This window comes from Scyliorhinus canicula, chromosome 31 (genome assembly GCF_902713615.1).
Source record: "Scyliorhinus canicula chromosome 31, sScyCan1.1, whole genome shotgun sequence".
NCBI lineage: Eukaryota > Metazoa > Chordata > Chondrichthyes > Carcharhiniformes > Scyliorhinidae > Scyliorhinus > Scyliorhinus canicula.
In genome coordinates this window covers 5,961,194-5,980,054 of record NC_052176.1, presented here as the reverse complement: position 1 = coordinate 5,980,054, position 18,861 = coordinate 5,961,194, and the positions used below count along the sequence as shown (strand labels likewise).

Genomic DNA, 18,861 nt, shown 5'->3' with positions numbered 1-18,861 from the left:
CACCCCCCCCCCCCCCCACGACACAACAGCCAACCTCCACTTTACCACTGGTCCCATTTGCAAGGCCTGAGGCCTACTCTCGTACCCACCTTCTTATTGTTGGTCTTGATGTCATGTGGGTCCAGTGAGGCGTAATTTCTGAGGGGGGGGGGGGTTTGCGAGGGCGGGGGAGGAGAAGGTTGCGTGGTCGGGGAGGGGGGGGGGGGGGAGAAACGAGAAAGAGGGAAAAAAATAAGCAGTTGAGAATGAGAGACTGGCATCCCTCCCCCCACCCCCCCAACCACACCCACCCCCACCCCCACCCCACCAGCCGCCTCCTGCTTCATTCAGGTCGGTAACCTCGCCCACACAAAGTGTCAACGCACCGCAGTGAACACGGACAGTCATTGAACAAACGTTCAGGGTGATCTGAACAATACTGTCAAAAGAAAATGGCGGCTGAAGTGGTCGCAATAAATCGAGTGGGCCGTGGAGGAGCCTGGCCCCAGAACGCACAACCCAGCTGGCTGCTGATTCGGGCCTCGGAGCCCCAACCTCCGCCACCTCCCTCACTCCCCTCTCTGCCTCCCTTCCCTCTCCCTCCCCTCTGCCTCTCTCCCTCCCTCACTCCCCTCTCTGCCTCCCTTCCCTCTCCCTCCCTCTGCCTCTCTCCCTCCCTCACTCCCCTCTCTGCCTCCCTTCCCTCTCCCTCCCCTCTGCCTCTCTCCCTCCCCATCCTTCCCCTCTGCCTCTCTCCCTCCCTCACTCCCCTCTCTGCCTCCCTTCCCTCTCCCTCCCCTCTGCCTCTCTCCCTCCCTCACTCCCCTCTCTGCCTCCTTTCCCTCTCCCTCCCCTCTGCCTCCCTCCCCCTTCCCCCCTCTCTCCCCTTCCCCTCTCCCTCCCCTCTGCCTCCCTCCCGCCCTAACTCCCCTCTCTGCCTCCCTTCCCTCTCCCTCCACTCTGCCTCTCTCCCTCCCTCACTCCCCTCTCTGCCTCCCTCCCTCCCCTTCCCCCCTCCCTCCCCTCTGCCTCCCCTCTCCCTCCCCTCTGCCTCCCCTCTCTGCCTCCCTCCCCTCTCCCACCCTCCCCCTCCCCGATCCCTTCTCCTGCTCCCTCCTCTCTACCCCTCCCCTACATCATCCCCGCTTCATCCTACCACCTCGCCCTCAATCCCTGCCCCTCCAGCCTCTCTCCCTCACACTCCGCCTTCCCCTCCATCCTCCCCCTCGCTCCAACCTCCACTTTCCCCACTCCCTCCCCTCCATCCTCTCCCTCCCTTCCCCCTCACACCCCCTCCACTCTCCACCCTCACCCTCCGCCCACCCCTCCATCAACCCCCTCCCCTCATTCTCCCCCTCCCCATTCCGCCTCCAACCTCAACCCTCCCCACTCCCTCCCCTCCATTCTCCCCTTTCCTTCCCCCTCTCACTATCCTCCCTTCAATATCTCCACCCTCCCCACTCCCTCCCCTCCATCCTCTCCCTCTCTTCCCCCTCACACTCCCTCCCTCCATCCTGCATCCATCACACTCCGCCCACCTCTGCATCCTCCCCCTCCCCATTCCCCCTCCAACCTCCACCTTCCCCAATCCCTCCCCCTCCCTCCACCCTCCCCACTCCCTCGCCCTCCACTCCCTACACCCTCATTCCCTCCCTCCCACCCTCCGTACTCCATCCCCTCTATTCTCCCCCCGTTACACCCTCATTCCCTCCCACCCCCCCTCCCCACTCCCTCCCCCCTCCCTCCAACCTCCCCCCTCCAACCTCCACCCTCCCCACTCCTTCGCCCTCCACTCCCTTACACCCTCATTCCCTCCCTCTCCCCCACTCCCTCGACCTCCATCCTCCCCATCACTCCCTTTCTCACCCCCTCTCTCCACCCTTCCCATTCCCTCCCCCTCCGTCCTCCAACCCTTCCCCTCCACCCTCCCTCCTCACCTCCCTGCCCTTCACCTTCCCCCTCCCTCCTTCCCCCCCCCACTTTTCCTCCCCTCCATTGTTCACCCTCTCCACACCCTCCCCCTTCGTTCCTCCCTCCACCTCCCTCTCCCCCTCCTGCCGCTGGGCCGGACCCCGGTGAAGTTCCCGTGGCGGAGCCGAATCGGTGTCGGATTCCGAGGGATAACAGTCCCTTGAATTACAGGTTTGGGCGGGGGGGGGGGTGCACGTTAAAGGCGCTAGGTAAATGCCGGTGGTTGCTGTACCTACAGGCGTTCAGGGTGGAAGTGGTGGAGGATGGCGCAGAAGGCCAGGCCGTTCCTCCAGGAAGTGGTGAAGTTGGTGATCTTCAGGCGACGGTACTCCTGCGTCACCTCCTTGCACCAGTCGAGCAGGCAGCGGCTGGTGTGGGCCAGGGTGGCGCCCTGGAGGGGGCTCTTCTGTCGGAGGGAGAGCGAGACGGACAAAAAAAAAGGAGAGGGTTAATAAACAAACGAATTGCCCCCCCCCCCCCCCCCCCCCCCCCGGCCTCAAACCCCTCCGTGACCCACCCCATGTCCCGTGAAAGGCCCAACTCGCCCTCCCAGCCACAGGCCGCCGAACCCGGGCCCATCAGATCAAGGCGTAGCGACGCCAAGCCAGGAGGAGGCCTCGGGCCTATACTCGGGATTCGCCACGACCACGGCTGGCCTGAGCGACGACCCCGTGACCCCCCGACCCTCTTGTCGGTCGAAAACCTGACTAGGCCCTGAAAATGTTTCCACAGCCTCCGCTGCCTTGGGGCAGCCCACCCACCCCCCCCGGGGGCCCCACCCACCCACCCCACCCGGGGGGCCGACCCACGCCCTGGGGGTCCCACCCATCCCTCAGGGGCCCACCCACCACTGGAGTGCGCACCCACCCCCTGGAGAGCCCACCCACCCCTTGTGCTCCCCCCCCCCCTTCCTGGGGCCCACCCACCCCTGGAGTGTGCACCCACCCCCTGGAGAGCCCACCCACCCCCCCCCCCCACCCATACCCCACCCACCCCTTGTGCTCCTCCCCCCCTTCCTGGGGCCCACCCACCCCTGGAGTGTGCACCCACCCCCTGGAGAGCCCACCCCCCCTTGTGCTCCCCCCCCCTTCCCAGGGCCCACCCACCCCTGGAGTGTGCACCCACCCCCTGGAGAGCCCACCCACCCCTTGTGCTCCCCCCCCCCCCCCCTTCCCGGGGCCTACCCACACCCTCTGGCCCACCCAGCCCCCCTGAAGCCGATCCTGCCCCCCGGTGTGCCCACCCACGCCCATGGGGCCCACACCCCACCCCTGGGACCACCCCCTGGAGCCCCCCCCCCCCCCCCCCCCCCCCCCCCCCGCCCGAGATGGAAGAGCAGGAGAGGACTCCTTACCAATGGGGTTTCTCCCGGCTTCGGCACCGCTCCCGCCGAGTTCGACTCGGGTGTCCCGGGGCCCGAGGCCTTTGCGTTGAGGGGAGGGGGAGGAGGGGCTTTCCTCTTGCCCCTGGCCTCAGCCTCCTTCTGATGGGCCCTGGGGGGCGGGGCCACCGCCGGGCGGGTGGCAGCCTGCGTGGCCGCGGAGGCCGGGGCAGGGACTCCGGTGCCCGCTGAGGTCGGCCCAGCCCTGCTGCGGTTGACGTCCGAACCCTGGGTACCAGGCTTGGTGACGCCCGTTGAGACTGGAGGTTCTGCGGTGCCCGAAGCAGATGGCGTGGGGCCGGTCGACGACGCCAAGCTGTGCGGCATCTTCTTCAGCCTTGGAGCGGGACGCGGTTTCCCTCCCGCCGCCTCGCCGGCCGTCACTGAGCTGAAAGACAGAGGGTGGCACAGAATGAGCGATGACCAGCAGACAATGGAGGTAGCGCGACACGCAATCGCTGCCGGAGTTCGACACGGAAACTGTGTGCGGTGGTCCCTACGTTCAATGTGTGCGGAGAGTCCTACGTTCAATGTGTGCGGAGAGCCCTACGTTCAATGTGTGCGGAGAGCGCTACGGTCAATGTGTACGGGAGCCCTACGTTCAATGTGTGCGGTGGTCCCTACGTTCAATGTGTGCGGGGAGCCCTACGTTCAATGTGTGCGGTGGTCCCTACGTTCAATGTGTGCGGTGGTCCCTACGTTCAATGTGTGCGGGGGTCCCTACGTTCAATGTGTACAGGAGCCCGGCATTCAATGTGTGCGGGAGCCCGGCATTCAATGTGTGCGGGGAGCCCTACGTTCAATGTGTGCGGGGAGTCCTACGTTCAATGTGTGCGTGCGGGGAGCCCTACGGTCAATGTGTGCGGAGAGTCCTATGGTCAATGTGTGCGGAGAGTCCTATGTTCAATGTGTGCGGGGAGTCCTACGTTCAATGTGTGCGGGGAGCCCTACGGTCAATGTGTGCGGGGAGCCCTACGGTCAATGTGTGCGGAGAGTCCTATGGTCAATGTGTGCGGAGAGTCCTATGGTCAATGTGTGCGGAGAGCCCTACGGTCAATGTGTGCGGAGAGTCCTATGGTCAATGTGTGCGGAGAGTCCTACGGTCAATGTGTGCGGAGAGTCCTACGGTCAATGTGTGCGGAGAGCCCTACGTTCAATGTGTGCGGGGAGTCCTACGTTCAATGTGTGTGGGGAGCGCTACGTTCAATGTGTACGGGAGCCCTACGTTCAATGTGTACGGAGCCCTACGGTCAATGTGTGCGGGAGTCCTACGTTCAATGTGTGTGGGGAGCCCTACATTCAATGTGTGTGGGGAGTCTTACGTTCAATGTGTGCGGAGAGCGCTACGGTCAATGTGTGCGGGAGTCCTACGGTCAATGTGTGCGGGAGTCCTACGTTCAATGTGTGCGGGGAGTCTTACGTTCAATGTGTGCGGAGAGCGCTACGGTCAATGTGTGCGGGAGTCCTACGGTCAATGTGTGCGGGAGTCCTACGTTCAATGTGTGCGGGAGTCCTACGTTCAATGTGTGCGGAGAGCGCTACGGTCAATGTGTGCGGGAGTCCTACGGTCAATGTGTGCAGGAGTCCTACGTTCAATGTGTGCGGGAGTCCTACGTTCAATGTGTGCGGGAGTCCTACGTTCAATGTGTGCGGGGAGCCCTACGTTCAATGTGTACAGGAGCCCTACGTTCAATGTGTGCGGAGAGCCCTACGTTCAATGTGTACAGGAGCCCTACGTTCAATGTGTGCGGAGAGCCCTACGTTCAATGTGTACAGGAGCCCGGCGTTCAATGTGTGCGGGGAGCCCTACGGTCAATGTGTGCGGAGAGTCCTATGGTCAATGTGTGCGGAGAGCCCTACATTCAATGTGTGCGGGGAACGCTACGTTCAATGTGTGTGGGGAGCCCTACGTTCAATGTGTGCGGGGAGCCCTACGTTCAATGTGTGCGGGGAGCCCTACGTTCAATGTGTGCGGGGAGCCCTACGTTCAATGTGTGTGGGGAGCGCTACGTTCAATGTGTACGGGAGCCCTACGTTCAATGTGTACGGAGCCCTACGGTCAATGTGTGCGGGAGTCCTACGTTCAATGTGTGCAGAGAGCCCTACGTTCAATGTGTACGGGAGCCCTACGGTCAATGTGTGCGGGAGTCCTACGTTCAATGTGTACGGGGAGCCCTACATTCAATGTGTGTGGGGAGCCCTACGTTCAATGTGTACGGGAGCCCTACGGTCAATGTGTGCGGGAGTCCTACGTTGAATGTGTGCAGAGAGCCCTACGTTCAATGTGTACGGGAGCCCTACGGTCAATGTGTGCGGGAGTCCTACGTTCAATGTGTACGGGGAGCCCTACGTTCAATGTGTGCGAGGAGCCCTACGTTCAATGTGTGCGGGGAGTCTTACGTTCAATGTGTGCGGAGAGCGCTACGGTCAATGTGTGCGGGAGTCCTACGGTCAATGTGTGCGGGAGTCCTACGTTCAATGTGTGCGGGAGTCCTACGTTCAATGTGTGCGGGAGTCCTACGGTCAATGTGTGCGGGAGTCCTACGTTCAATGTGTGCGGGAGTCCTACGTTCAATGTGTGCGGGAGTCCTACGTTCAATGTGTGCGGGGAGCCCTACGTTCAATGTGTACAGGAGCCCTACGTTCAATGTGTGCGGAGAGCCCTACGTTCAATGTGTACAGGAGCCCGGCGTTCAATGTGTGCGGGGAGCCCTACGTTCAATGTGTGCGGGAGCCCTACGTTCAATGTGTGCGGGAGCCCGGCGTTCAATGTGTACAGGAGCCCGGCGTTCAATGTGTGCGGGGAGCCCTACGTTCAATGTGTGCGGGGAGCCCTATGTTCAATGTGTGCGGGAGTCCTACGTTCAATGTGTGCGGGGAGCCCTACGTTCAATGTGTGCGGGGAGCCCTACGTTCAATGTGTGCGGGGAGCCCTATGTTCAATGTGTGCGGAGAGCCCTACGTTCAATGTGTGTGGGGAGCCCTACATTCAATGTGTGCGGAGAGCCCTACGTTCAATGTGTACAGGAGCCCGGCGTTCAATGTGTGCGGGGAGCCCTACGTTCAATGTGTGCGGGAGACCGGCGTTCAATGTGCGCGGGGAGCCCTACGTTCAATGTGTGCGGGGAGCCCTACGTTCAATGTGTGCGGAGAGTCCTACGTTCAATGTGTGCGGAGAGTCCTACGTTCAATGTGTGCGGGGAGCCCTACGTTCAATGTGTGCGGAGAGTCCTACGTTCAATGTGTGTGGAGAGTCCTACGTTCAATGTGTGCGGGGAGTCCTACGTTCAATGTGTGCAGAGAGTCCTACGTTCAACGTGTGCGGGGAGCCCTACGTTCAATGTGTGCGGGGAGCCCTACGTTCAATGTGTGCGGGGAGTCTTACGTTCAATGTGTGCGGAGAGCGCTACGTTCAATGTGTACAGGAGCCCTACGGTCAATGTGTGCGGGGATCCCTACGTTCAATGTGTACGGGAGCCCTACGTTCAATGTGTGTGGAGAGCCCTATGTTCAATGTGTGCGGGGCGTCCTACGTTCAATGTGTGCGGGGCGTCCTACATTCAATGTGTGCGGGGCGTCCTACGTTCAATGTGTGTGGGGAGCCCTACGTTCAATGTGTGCGGGGCGTCCTACGTTCAATGTGTGTGGGGTGCCCTACGTTCAATGTGTGCGGGGCGTCCTACGTTCAATGTGTGTGGAGAGCCCTACGTTCAATGTGTGCGGGGAGCCCTATGTTGGGATGAGGAACCATGGTGATGGTCGATTGTAGAAATTCGGACCATTTTCTCGGGAGTAGAGACAATTGAGAGGAGATTTGATGGGGGTGTTTCGAATCCACGTGGGGGGTCTGTGCGGAGCAGATGGGGAGAAACCGTTGGCATTGGTGGAAGGCCCGGGAACAGGATTGGGGCACCGATTTAAGGCCATTGGCAATGGAGACGAGGGGAAACGCTCTCTCGCAGCGCGCATTAAAGTTCTGGAGTGCACTCTCCGAGTGCGTGGTGGAGGCTTTCGAAAAGAAATGGAATTTTTTTTGCAAATCAGCAGAGTCCAACTCGTCGAGTGACTTTTGCAGGGGTTGGATTTGGACACGGTGGGCTGAATGGCCTTCTTTGCGTGCTGTGATCAATCTATGATACTGCGCTGGGTGGCAACTCCAATAACCTCAACTGCGAGTGGGAGGATTCAGGCCGGGTTTGGGCGGCCTTAAGACAGGTTTATCGCACATTGATAACTTGACCGAACCCCTCTCACTTACCCAGCATCCTTTGTCCCCGTTGCTGGTTGCTCGGCAACAGCTCTGCGGCCTAGCTCCTCAGGCTTGCAGGCGGCGGCTGAGGCCACGGCCTCCTCCTCCTCTTCGAAGGGATTCCCTGGCACGGCCGTCTTGGTCAGCGCCTGCTGGCCCTCGTCCTCAAAGCCTCGGCCTCCGAACGGGCCGCTCCTGCTGCCCTGCCCCTCCTCCGGTGTCGCTGGGGGATCGTTGAAAGGATTTCTGTGCCCGAGATGCGCCTCCCGGCCTGGATGGAACGCGCCTGAACTGGCTGCGGCGGCCAATGGCTGGCGTCCGCCCAAGGCCTCCATCTTCCACCGACCTAGGGAACACACCACTTGGGGATTATATCTGTGCTCCCAACAAGGCCCGACTATGACCCCGACTGACGAATCGCCAATGGCCGGTCCGAGGGTCGGGTTAGACCACAACTAGAGCATAGAGTCCATAGCAGGAGGAGGCCATTCTGCCCCTCGATCCTGTCCTCCCATTCTATCAGACCGTGGCTGAGCTGTTTGTGTTTCATAAGAACATAAGAACTAGGAGCAGGAGTCGGCCATCTGGCCCCTCGAGCCTGCTCCGCCATTCAATGAGATCATGGCTGATCTTTTGTGGACTCAGCTCCACTTTCCGGCCCGAACACCATAACCCTTAATCCCTTTATTCTTCAAAAAACTATCTATCTTTACCTTAAAAACATTTAATGAAGGAGCCTCAACTGCTTCACTGGGCAAGGAATTCCATAGATTCACAACCCTTTGGGTGAAGAAGTTCCTCCTAAACTCAGTCCTAAATCTACTTCCCCTTATTTTGAGGCTATGCCCCCTAGTTCTGCTTTCACCCGCCAGTGGAAACAACCTGCCCGCATCTATCCTATCTATTCCTTTCATAATTTTAAATGTTTCTATAAGATCCCCCCCTCATCCTTCTAAATTCCAACGAGTACAGTCCCAGTCTACTCAACCTCTCCTCATAATCCAACCCCTTCAACTCTGGGATTAACCTAGTGAATCTCCTCTGCACACCCTCCAGCGCCAGTACGTCCTTTCTCAGGTAAGGAGACCAAAACTGAACACAATACTCCAGGTGTGGCCGCACTAACACCTTATACAATTGCGGCATAACCTCCCCAGTCTTAAACTCCATCCCTCTAGCAATGAAGGACAAATTTCCATTTGCCTTCTTAATTACCTGCTGCATCTGCAAACCAACTCTCTGTGACTCATGCTCATGTGGAGTTTCGAGCTCCACATTCCGCACCTTACCCCCTTCCGCCCCCCGATGACCTTTGACTCCCTTGAGGTTGGGGGGGGGCATATCCTCTCAGCCTCCACTCTGTCTCACCCCCTCCCCTCTGATACGTTTCAATAAGATCCCCCCCTCCTTCTTCTCAACTCCCAACGGGTACAGGCCCCGACCTGCTCAACGTTTCCCCATCGCACAAACCCCCCTTCATCCCGGGAATCAGTCGGGGAGAGGGAGGGAGACGTTCCGCCACCGAGGGACGGATGTGGGCACTCCCGAATTCCCGAACGGGCCTCCCGGAATCTGGAAAAGGGAGAAAGCGCCGAGCGAGTCTCACCGCCTGTTTCGTCCCTCGTTCCCTCTGCCCCGTAATCCTCCTCCTCTTCTTGTAGCACGCCGAGGGGTTCGTTGACATCTGAAACACAATCGCCACAGCGTTACTGAGGTGGGCGGGGGGGCGGGGGGGGTGGAGGGGGAAAAGCGGGACCCCTCCCCCCCTCACCCCCCTCTGCTCCGCCATCGCCAATTCAGGGTTTTGGGGGTCAGGCCATTCCACACAGCTCAGCGTTCCAGCGGGAGGACCAGGCGAGAGATTGAAACGGAGGCGGGCGCGGGCTGTGGGCTCGGATTCCCATATCGGAGGCAGCAAGGGCCTCCCCGGAGTTCCTGGCAGTTTGATAGGGGACTCTCGGCGCCCCTCGGCATGCTGGGATAGCCCGGCCGCCATCGAAGGGAGCAAGGGGGAAGGGGGGTCGAGGGGGAAGGGGGGGCGAGGGGGATTGGGGGGACGAGGTGGAAGGGGGGCGGGGGGGAAGGGGGGGCGAGGTGGAAGGGGGGCGAGGTGGAAGGGGGGCGAGGGGGAAGGGGCGAGGGGGATGGGGGGGCGAAGGGGGGCGAGGGGAAAGGGGGGGCGAGGGGAAAGGGGGGGCGATGGGGAAAGGGGGGGCGAGGGGAAAGGGGGCAAGGGGGAAGGGAGCGATGGGGAGGGGGGCGAGGGGGAAGGGGGGCGAGGGGGAAGGGGGGCGAGGGGGAAGGGGGGCGAGGGGGAAGGGGGGCGAGGGGGAAGGGGGGCGAGGGGAAGGGGGCGAGGGGAAGGGGGGGAGGGGGAAGGGGGGGCGAGGGAGTAGGGAGCGAGGGGGAAGGGGGTGAGGGGAAGGGGGTGAGGGGAAGGGGGCGAGGGGGAAGGGGGCGAGGGGGAAGGGGGCGAGGGAGAAGGGGGCGAGGGAGAAGGAGGGGCGAGGGGGAAGGAGGGGCGAGGGAGAAGGAGGGGTGAGGGAGAAGGAGGGGCGAGGGGGGAGAGGGAGAAGGGGGGAGAGGGAGAAGGGGGGCGAGGGAGAAGGGGGGCGAGGGGGAAAGGGGGCGAGGGGGAAGGGGGGCGAGGGGAAGGGGGGCGAGGGGAAGGGGGGCGAGGGGAAGGGGGGCGAGGGGGAAGGGGGACGAGGGAGTAGGGAGCGAGGGGGAAGGGGGCAGGGTGTAGGGGGCGAGGGGGAAGGGGGGCGAGGGGGAAGGGGGCGAGGGGGAAGGGGGGCGAGGGGGAAGGGGGCGAGGGGGAAGGGGGAGGGGGAAGGGGGGCGAGGGGAAGGGGGCGAGGGGGAAGGGGGGCGAGGGAGTAGGGAGCGAGGGGGAAGGGGGCGAGGGGGAAGGGGGCGAGGGGGAAGGGGGGCGAGGGGGAAGGGGGGCGAGGGGGATGGGGATGAGGGGGAAGGGGGTGTGGGGGAGGGGGGCGAGGGGAAGGGGGGGCGAGGGGAAAGGGGGCAAGGGGAAAGGGGGCGAGGGGAAAGGGAGGGCGAGGGGAAGGGGGGGGCGAGGGGGAAGGGGGGGCGAGGGAGTAGGGGGCGAGGGAGTAGGGGGCGAGGGAGAAGGAGGGGCGAGGGAGGAGGAGGGGCGAGGGAGGAGGAGGGGCGAGGGGGAAGGGGGCGAGGGGGAAGGGGGAAGGGGGGAGAGGGAGTAGGGGGGAGAGGGAGAAGGGGGAGAGGGGAAAGGGGGTGAGGGGGAGAGGGGGAAGGGGCGAGGGGGAAGGGGCAAGGGGGTAGGGGGGCGAGGGGGGGCGAGAGGGAAGGGGGGCGAGGGGGAAGCGGGGGCGAGGGGGAAGCGGGGGAAGGGGGCGAGGGGGAAGGGGGCGAGGGGGAAGGGGGCGAGGGGGAAGGGGGCGAGGGGGAAGGGGGCGAGGGGGAAGCGGGGGCGAGGGGGAAGCGGGGGCGAGGGGGAAGGGGGGGGAGGGGTGAGGGGGCAAGGGGGCGAGGGGGAAGGGGGCGAGGGGGAAGGGGGCGAGGGGGAAGGGGGCGCGAGGGGGAAGGGGGGCGCGAGGGGGAAGGGGGCGAGGGGGAAGGGGGCGCGAGGGGGAAGGGGGCGCGAGGGGGAAGGGGGGGCGAGGGGGAAGGGGGCGAGGGGGAAGGGGGCGAGGGGGAAGGGGGGAGGGGGTGAGGGGGGAGGAGGCGAGGAGGATGGGGCGAGGGGGAAGGGGCGAGGGGAAGGGGGCGAGGGGGAAGGGGGCGAGGGGGAAGCGGGGGCGAGGGGGGAAGCGGGGGAAGGGGTGAGGGGGCAAGGGGGCGAGGGGGAAGGGGGCGAGGGGAAGGGGGCGAGGGGGAAGGGGGGGCGAGGGGGAAGGGAGGGGCGAGGGGGAAGGGGGCGAGGGGGAAGGGGGCGCGAGGGGGAAGGGGGCGCGAGGGGGAAGGGGGGCGCGAGGGGGAAGGGGGGGGCGAGGGGGGAGGGGGAAGGGGGCGAGGGGGAAGGGGGCGAGGGGGAAGGGGGGAGGGGGTGAGGGGGGAGGAGGCGAGGAGGATGGGGCGAGGGGGAAGGGGCGAGGGGAAGGGGGCGAGGAAAGGGGAGAGAGAGAGAGAGGAGGCGGTCGACAAGTTAGAAACCATGTCAGTTGCAGACAGCCAATGAGCATGCACGCTCCCACCATGCGGCCCCCGCTTAGCCGCCCCTGGTTCGTTCTCTACGCGCCCAGGGGAACCAGGCCCGAGGGATGCAGGCCAATTGCCCGGCTCCACCGGGGGGCCCGGGAGGGGAATAAAGGGGGGAGAAGTTAGGAAGGCGGGGTGTTGGTATCAAGAGAGGTTGGGAGCTTAGAGTTTCTGCTAATTTTGATATTTTGGTTTAGACGGGGGCTGTAGTCCCTGTATGACGGTTACAGGGGGTAGTTTAGACGGGGCCTGTAGTCCCTGTATTACGGTTACAGGGGGTAGTTTAGACGGGGCCTGTAGTCCCTGTATTACGGTTACAGGGGGTAGTTTAGACGGGGCCTGTAGTCCCTGTATTACGGTTACAGGGGGTAGTTTAGACGGGGCTGTAGTCCCTGTATTACGGTCACAGGGAGTAGTTTACACGGGGCCTGTAGTCCCTGTATTACGGTGATGGGGGTAGTTTAGACGGGGGCTGTAGTCCCTGTATTACGGTTACAGGGAGTAGTTTACACGGGGCCTGTAGTCCCTGTATTACGGTGATGGGGGTAGTTTAGACGGGGGCTGTAGTCCCTGTATTACGGTTACAGGGAGTAGTTTACACGGGGCCTGTAGTCCCTGTATTACGGTTACAGGGGGTAGTTTAGATGGGGCCTGTAGTCCCTGTATTACTGTTACAGGGGGTAGTTTAGACGGGGCCTGTAGTCCCTGTATTACGGTTACAGGGGGTAGTTTAGACGGGGGCTGTAGTCCCTGTATTACGGTTACAGGGGGTAGTTTAGACGGGGCCTGTAATCCCTGTATTACGGTTACAGGGGGTAGTTTAGACGGGGCCTGTAGTCCCTGTATTACGGTTACAGGGGGTAGTTTAGATGGGGCCTGTAGTCCCTGTATTACTGTTACAGGGGGTAGTTTAGACGGGGCCTGTAGTCCCTGTATTACGGTGATGGGGGTAGTTTAGACGGGGCCTGTAGTCCCTGTATTACGGTGATGGGGGTAGTTTAGACGGGGGCTGTAGTCCCTGTATTACGGTGATGGGGGTAGTTTAGACGGGGCCTGTAGTCCCTGTATTACTAGTACAGGGGGTAGTTTAGACGGGGCCTGTAGTCCCTGTATTACGGTTACAGGGGGTAGTTTAGACGGGGCCTGTAGTCCCTGTATTACGGTTACAGGGGGTAGTTTAGACGGTGCCTGTAGTCCCTGTATTACGGTGATGGGGTAGTTTAGACGGGGCTGTAGTCCCTGTATTACGGTTACAGGGGGTAGTTTAGACGGTGCCTGTAGTCCCTGTATTACTGTTACAGGGGGTAGTTTAGACGGGGCCTGTAGTCCCTGTATTACGGTTACAGGGGGTAGTTTAGACGGGGCCTGTAGTCCCTGTATTACGGTTACAGGGGGTAGTTTAGACGGGGCCTGTAGTCCCTGTATTACGGTTACAGGGGGTAGTTTAGACGGTGCCTGTAGTCCCTGTATTACGGTGATGGGGTAGTTTAGACGGGGCTGTAGTCCCTGTATTACGGTTACAGGGGGTAGTTTAGACGGGGGCCTGTAGTCCCTGTATTACGGTTACAGGGAGTAGTTTAGACGGTGCCTGTAGTCCCTGTATTACTGTTACAGGGGGTAGTTTAGACGGGGCCTGTAGTCCCTGTATTATGGTGATGGGGTAGTTTAGACGGGGCCTGTAGTCCCTGTATTACGGTTACAGGGGGTAGTTTAGACGGGGCCTGTAGTCCCTGTATTACTGTTACAGGGGGTAGTTTAGACGGGGCCTGTAGTCCCTGTATTATGGTGATGGGGTAGTTTAGACGGGGCCTGTAGTCCCTGTATTACGGTTACAGGGGGTAGTTTAGACGGGGCCTGTAGTCCCTGTATTATGGTTACAGGGGGTAGTTTAGACGGGGCCTGTAGTCCCTGTATTACGGTTACAGGGGGTAGTTTAGACGGGGCCTGTAGTCCCTGTATTACGGTTACAGGGGGTAGTTTAGACGGGGCCTGTAGTCCCTGTATTGCAGTTACAGGGGGTAGTTTAGACGGGGACTGTAGTCCCTGTATTACGGTTACAGGGGGTAGTTTAGACGGGGCTGTAGTCCCTGTATTACGGTTACAGGGGGTAGTTTAGACGGGGCCTGTAGTCCCTGTATTACGGTTACAGGGGGTTAGTTTAGACGGGGGCTGTAGTCCCTGTATTACGGTTACAGGCGGTAGTTTAGACGGGGCCTGTAGTCCCTGTATTACGGTTACAGGGGGTAGTTTAGACGGGGCCTGTAGTCCCTGTATTACGGTTACAGGGGGTAGTTTAGACGGGGTCTGTAGTCCTTGTATTACGGTTACAGGGGGTAGTTTAGACGGGGCCTGTAGTCCCTGTATTACGGTTACAGGGGGTAGTTTAGACGGGGCCTGTAGTCCCTGTATTACGGTTACAGGGGGTAGTTTAGACGGGGTCTGTAGTCCTTGTATTACGGTTACAGGGGGTAGTTTAGACGGGGCCTGTAGTCCCTGTATTACGGTTACAGGGGGTAGTTTAGATGGGGCCTGTAGTCCCTGTATTACTGTTACAGGGGGTAGTTTAGACGGGGCCTGTAGTCCCTGTATTACGGTGATGGGGGTAGTTTAGACGGGGCCTGTAGTCCCTGTATTACGGTGATGGGGGTAGTTTAGACGGGGGCTGTAGTCCCTGTATTACTAGTACAGGGGGTAGTTTAGACGGGGCCTGTAGTCCCTGTATTACGGTTACAGGGGGTAGTTTAGACGGGGCCTGTAGTCCCTGTATTACGGTTACAGGGGGTAGTTTAGACGGTGCCTGTAGTCCCTGTATTACGGTGATGGGGTAGTTTAGACGGGGCTGTAGTCCCTGTATTACGGTTACAGGGGGTAGTTTAGACGGTGCCTGTAGTCCCTGTATTACTGTTACAGGGGGTAGTTTAGACGGGGCCTGTAGTCCCTGTATTACGGTTACAGGGGGTAGTTTAGACGGGGCCTGTAGTCCCTGTATTAGGGTACAGGGGGTAGTTTAGACGGGGCCTGTAGTCCCTGTATTACGGTTACAGGGGGTAGTTTAGACGGTGCCTGTAGTCCCTGTATTACGGTGATGGGGTAGTTTAGACGGGGCTGTAGTCCCTGTATTACGGTTACAGGGGGTAGTTTAGACGGGGGCCTGTAGTCCCTGTATTACGGTTACAGGGGGTAGTTTAGACGGGGCCTGTAGTCCCTGTATTACTGTTACAGGGGGTAGTTTAGACGGGGCCTGTAGTCCCTGTATTATGGTGATGGGGTAGTTTAGACGGGGCCTGTAGTCCCTGTATTACGGTTACAGGGGGTAGTTTAGACGGGGCCTGTAGTCCCTGTATTACTGTTACAGGGGGTAGTTTAGACGGGGCCTGTAGTCCCTGTATTATGGTGATGGGGTAGTTTAGACGGGGCCTGTAGTCCCTGTATTACGGTTACAGGGGGTAGTTTAGACGGGGCCTGTAGTCCCTGTATTACGGTTACAGGGGGTAGTTTAGACGGGGCCTGTAGTCCCTGTATTACGGTTACAGGGGGTAGTTTAGACGGGGCCTGTAGTCCCTGTATTACGGTTACAGGGGGTAGTTTAGACGGGGCCTGTAGTCCCTGTATTGCAGTTACAGGGGGTAGTTTAGACGGGGACTGTAGTCCCTGTATTAAGGTTACAGGGGGTAGTTTAGACGGGGCCTGTAGTCCCTGTATTACGGTTACAGGGGGTTAGTTTAGACGGGGGCTGTAGTCCCTGTATTACGGTTACAGGCGGTAGTTTAGACGGGGCCTGTAGTCCCTGTATTACGGTTACAGGGGGGTAGTTTAGACGGGGCCTGTAGTCCCTGTATTACGGTTACAGGGGGTAGTTTAGACGGGGTCTGTAGTCCTTGTATTACGGTTACAGGGGGTAGTTTAGACGGGGCCTGTAGTCCCTGTATTACAGTTACAGGGGGTAGTTTAGACGGGGCCTGTAGTCCCTGTATTACGGTTACAGGGGGTAGTTTAGACGGGGCCTGTAGTCCCTGTATTACGGTTACGGGGTAGTTTAGACGGGGCCTGTAGTCCCTGTATTACGGTTACAGGGGGTAGTTTAGACGGGGCCTGAAGTCCCTGTATTACGGTTACAGGGGGTAGTTTAGACGGGGCCTGTAGTCCCTGTATTACGGTTACAGGGGGTAGTTTAGACGGGGCCTGTAGTCCCTGTATTACGGTGATGGGGGTAGTTTAGACGGGGCCTGTAGTCCCTGTATTACGGTTACAGGGGGTTGTTTAGACGGGGCCTGTAGTCCCTGTATTACGGTTACAGGGGGTAGTTTAGACGGGGCCTGTAGTCCCTGTATTACGGTTACAGGGGTAGTTTAGACGGGGCCTGTAGTCCCTGTATTACGGTTACAGGGGGTAGTTTAGACGGGGCCTGTAGTCCCTGTATTACGGTTACAGGGGGTAGTTTAGAAGGGGCCTGTAGTCCCTGTATTACGGTTACAGGGGGTAGTTTAGACGGGGCCTGTAGTCCCTGTATTACGGTTACGGGGGTAGTTTAGACGGGGCCTGTAGTCCCTGTATTACGGTGATGGGGGTAGTTTAGACGGGGCCTGTAGTCCATGTATTGCGGTTACAGGGGGTAGTTTAGACGGGGCCTGTAGTCCCTGTATTACGGTTACAGGGGGTAGTTTAGACGGGGCCTGTAGTCCCTGTATTACGGTTACAGGGGGTAGTTTAGACGGGGCCTGTAGTCCCTGTATTACGGTTACAGGGGGTAGTTTAGACGGGGCCTGTAGTCCCTGTATTACGGTTACAGGGGTAGTTTAGACGGGGGCTGTAGTCCCTGTATTACGGTTACAGGGGGTAGTTTAGACGGGGCCTGTAGTCCCTGTATTACGGTTACAGGGGGTAGTTTAGACGGGGCTGTAGTCCCTGTATTACGGTGATGGGGGTAGTTTAGACGGGGCCTGTAGTCCCTGTATTACGGTTACAGGGGGTAGTTTAGACGGGGCCTGTAGTCCCTGTATTACGGTTACAGGGGGTAGTTTAGACGGGGCCTGTAGTCCCTGTATTACGGTTACAGGGGGTAGTTTAGACGGGGCCTGTAGTCCCTGTATTACGGTTACAGAGGGTAGTTTAGACGGGGCCTGTAGTCCCTGTATTATGGTTACAGGGGGTAGTTTAGACGGGGCCTGTAGTCCCTGTATTACGGTTACAGAGGGTAGTTTAGACGGGGCCTGTAGTCCCTGTATTATGGTTACAGGGGGTAGTTTAGACGGGGCCTGTAGTCCCTGTATTACGGTTACAGGGGGTAGTTTAGATGGGGCCTGTAGTCCCTGTATTACGGTGATGGGGGTAGTTTAGACGGGGCCTGTAGTCCCTGTATTGCGGTTACAGGGGGTAGTTTAGACGGGGCCTGTAGTCCCTGTATTACGGTTACAGGGGGTAGTTTAAGGAGCCCTTTCTTTGAGGAGGTAACAAGGAAGTTAGACAAAGGAGAACCAGTGGACGTGATTTATTTAGATTTCCAGAAGGCTTTTGACAAGGTGCCGCATAGGAGGCTGTTAAATAAGAGCCCATGGTGTTAAGGGTAAGATCCTGGCATGGATAGAGGATTGGCTGACTGGCAGAGAGTGGGGATAAAGGGGTCTTTTTCAGGATGGCAGCCTGTGACTAGTGGTGTGTGTCAGGGGTCGGTGCTGGGACCACAACTTTTCACAATATACATTAACGATCTGGATGAAGGAACTGAAGGCCCTGTTGCTAAGTTTGCAGATGATACAAAGATCTGCAGAGGGACAGATAGTATTGAGGAAGCAGGGTGGCTGCAGAAGGACTTGGACAGGCGAGAAGGTGGGCAAAGAAGTGGCAGATGGAATACAATCTGGAAAGGTGTGAGGTTACGCACTTTGGAAGGAGGAATGGAGGCAGAGACTATTTTCTATTGAGGAATCCTTCGGAAAGCAGAAGCACAAAGGGACTTGGGAGTCCTTGTTCACGATTCTCTTAAGGTTAACGTGCAGGTTCAGTCGGCAGTTAGGAAGGCAAATGCAATGTTCGCATTCATGTCGAGAGGGCTAGAATACAAGACCAGGGATGTACTTCTGAGGCTGTATAAGGCTCTGGTCAGACCCCATTTGGAGTATTGTGAGCAGTTTTGGGCCCCGTATCTAAGGAAGGATGTGTTGGGCCTTGGAAAGGGTCCAGAGGAGGTTCACAAGAATGATCCCTGGAATGAAGAGCTTGTCATATGAGGAACGGTTGAGGACTCTGAGTCTGTGCTCGTTGGGAGTTTAGAAGGATGAGGGGGGATCTTATTGAAACTTACAGGATACTGCGAGACCTGGGATAGAGTGGACGTGGAGAGGATGTTTCCACTGGTTGGAGAAACTAGAACCAGAGGACACCACCTCAGACTAAAGGGACGATCCTTTAAAACAGAGATGAGGAAAATGAAAATCGCTTATTGTCACGTGTAGGCTCAATGAAGTTACTGTGAAAAGTCCCTAGTCGCCACATTCCGGCGCCTGTCCGGGGAGGTTGGTACGGGAATCGAACCGTGCTGCTGGCCTGCTTGGTCTGCTTTAAAAGCCAGCGATTTTACCAGTGAGCTAAACCAGCCCCTTAATCTTCAGCCAGAGGGTGGGTGAATCTGTGGAACTCTTTGCCGCAGAAGGCTGTGGAGGCCAAATCACTGAGCGTCTTTAAGGCAGAGATAGATAGGTTCCTGATTAATAAGGGGATCAGGGGTTATGGGGAGAAGGCAGGAGAATGGGGATGGGAAAAATACCAGCCACAGCCACAATTGAATGGTGGAGCAGACTCGATGGGCCGAGTGGCCTAATTCTGCTCCTACGTCTTGTGGTCTTTTCCCAGTATTATGGTTGGGGGTTAGTTTAAAGGGGCTGTAATCCCTGTATTATGGTTACAGGGGGTTAGTTTAAGGGTCCCTGTACTCCCTGTATTACGGTGACGGTGGGATTAGTTTGGCAGGGGGCCTGTACTCCCTGTATTACGGTGACGTTGGGTTAGTTTGGCAGGGGGCCTGTAATCCCTGTATTATGGTTACAGGGGGTTAGTTAAGGGTCCCTGTACTCCCTGTATTACGGTGACGGTGGGATTAGTTTGGC

At 59.1% G+C, this 18,861-nt stretch overlaps 1 protein-coding gene across 1 annotated transcript in view; it reads right to left on the bottom strand.

The window, feature by feature from the left end:
• Nucleotides 1-88: 88 nt before the first annotated feature.
• Nucleotides 89-18,861, bottom strand: part of LOC119958959 (EH domain-binding protein 1-like) — a 61,376-nt gene continuing 42,603 nt past the window's right edge. The window contains exons 8-12 of the mRNA XM_038787481.1: nt 9,187-9,264; nt 7,590-7,926; nt 3,305-3,719; nt 2,183-2,356; nt 89-138 (exon numbers count right to left, since the gene is read on the bottom strand). Coding sequence (XP_038643409.1) covers nt 2,183-2,356; nt 3,305-3,719; nt 7,590-7,926; nt 9,187-9,264 — 1,004 coding nt within the window. The 3' untranslated portion in view covers nt 89-138. The remainder of the gene's footprint in view (nt 139-2,182; nt 2,357-3,304; nt 3,720-7,589; nt 7,927-9,186; nt 9,265-18,861) is intronic.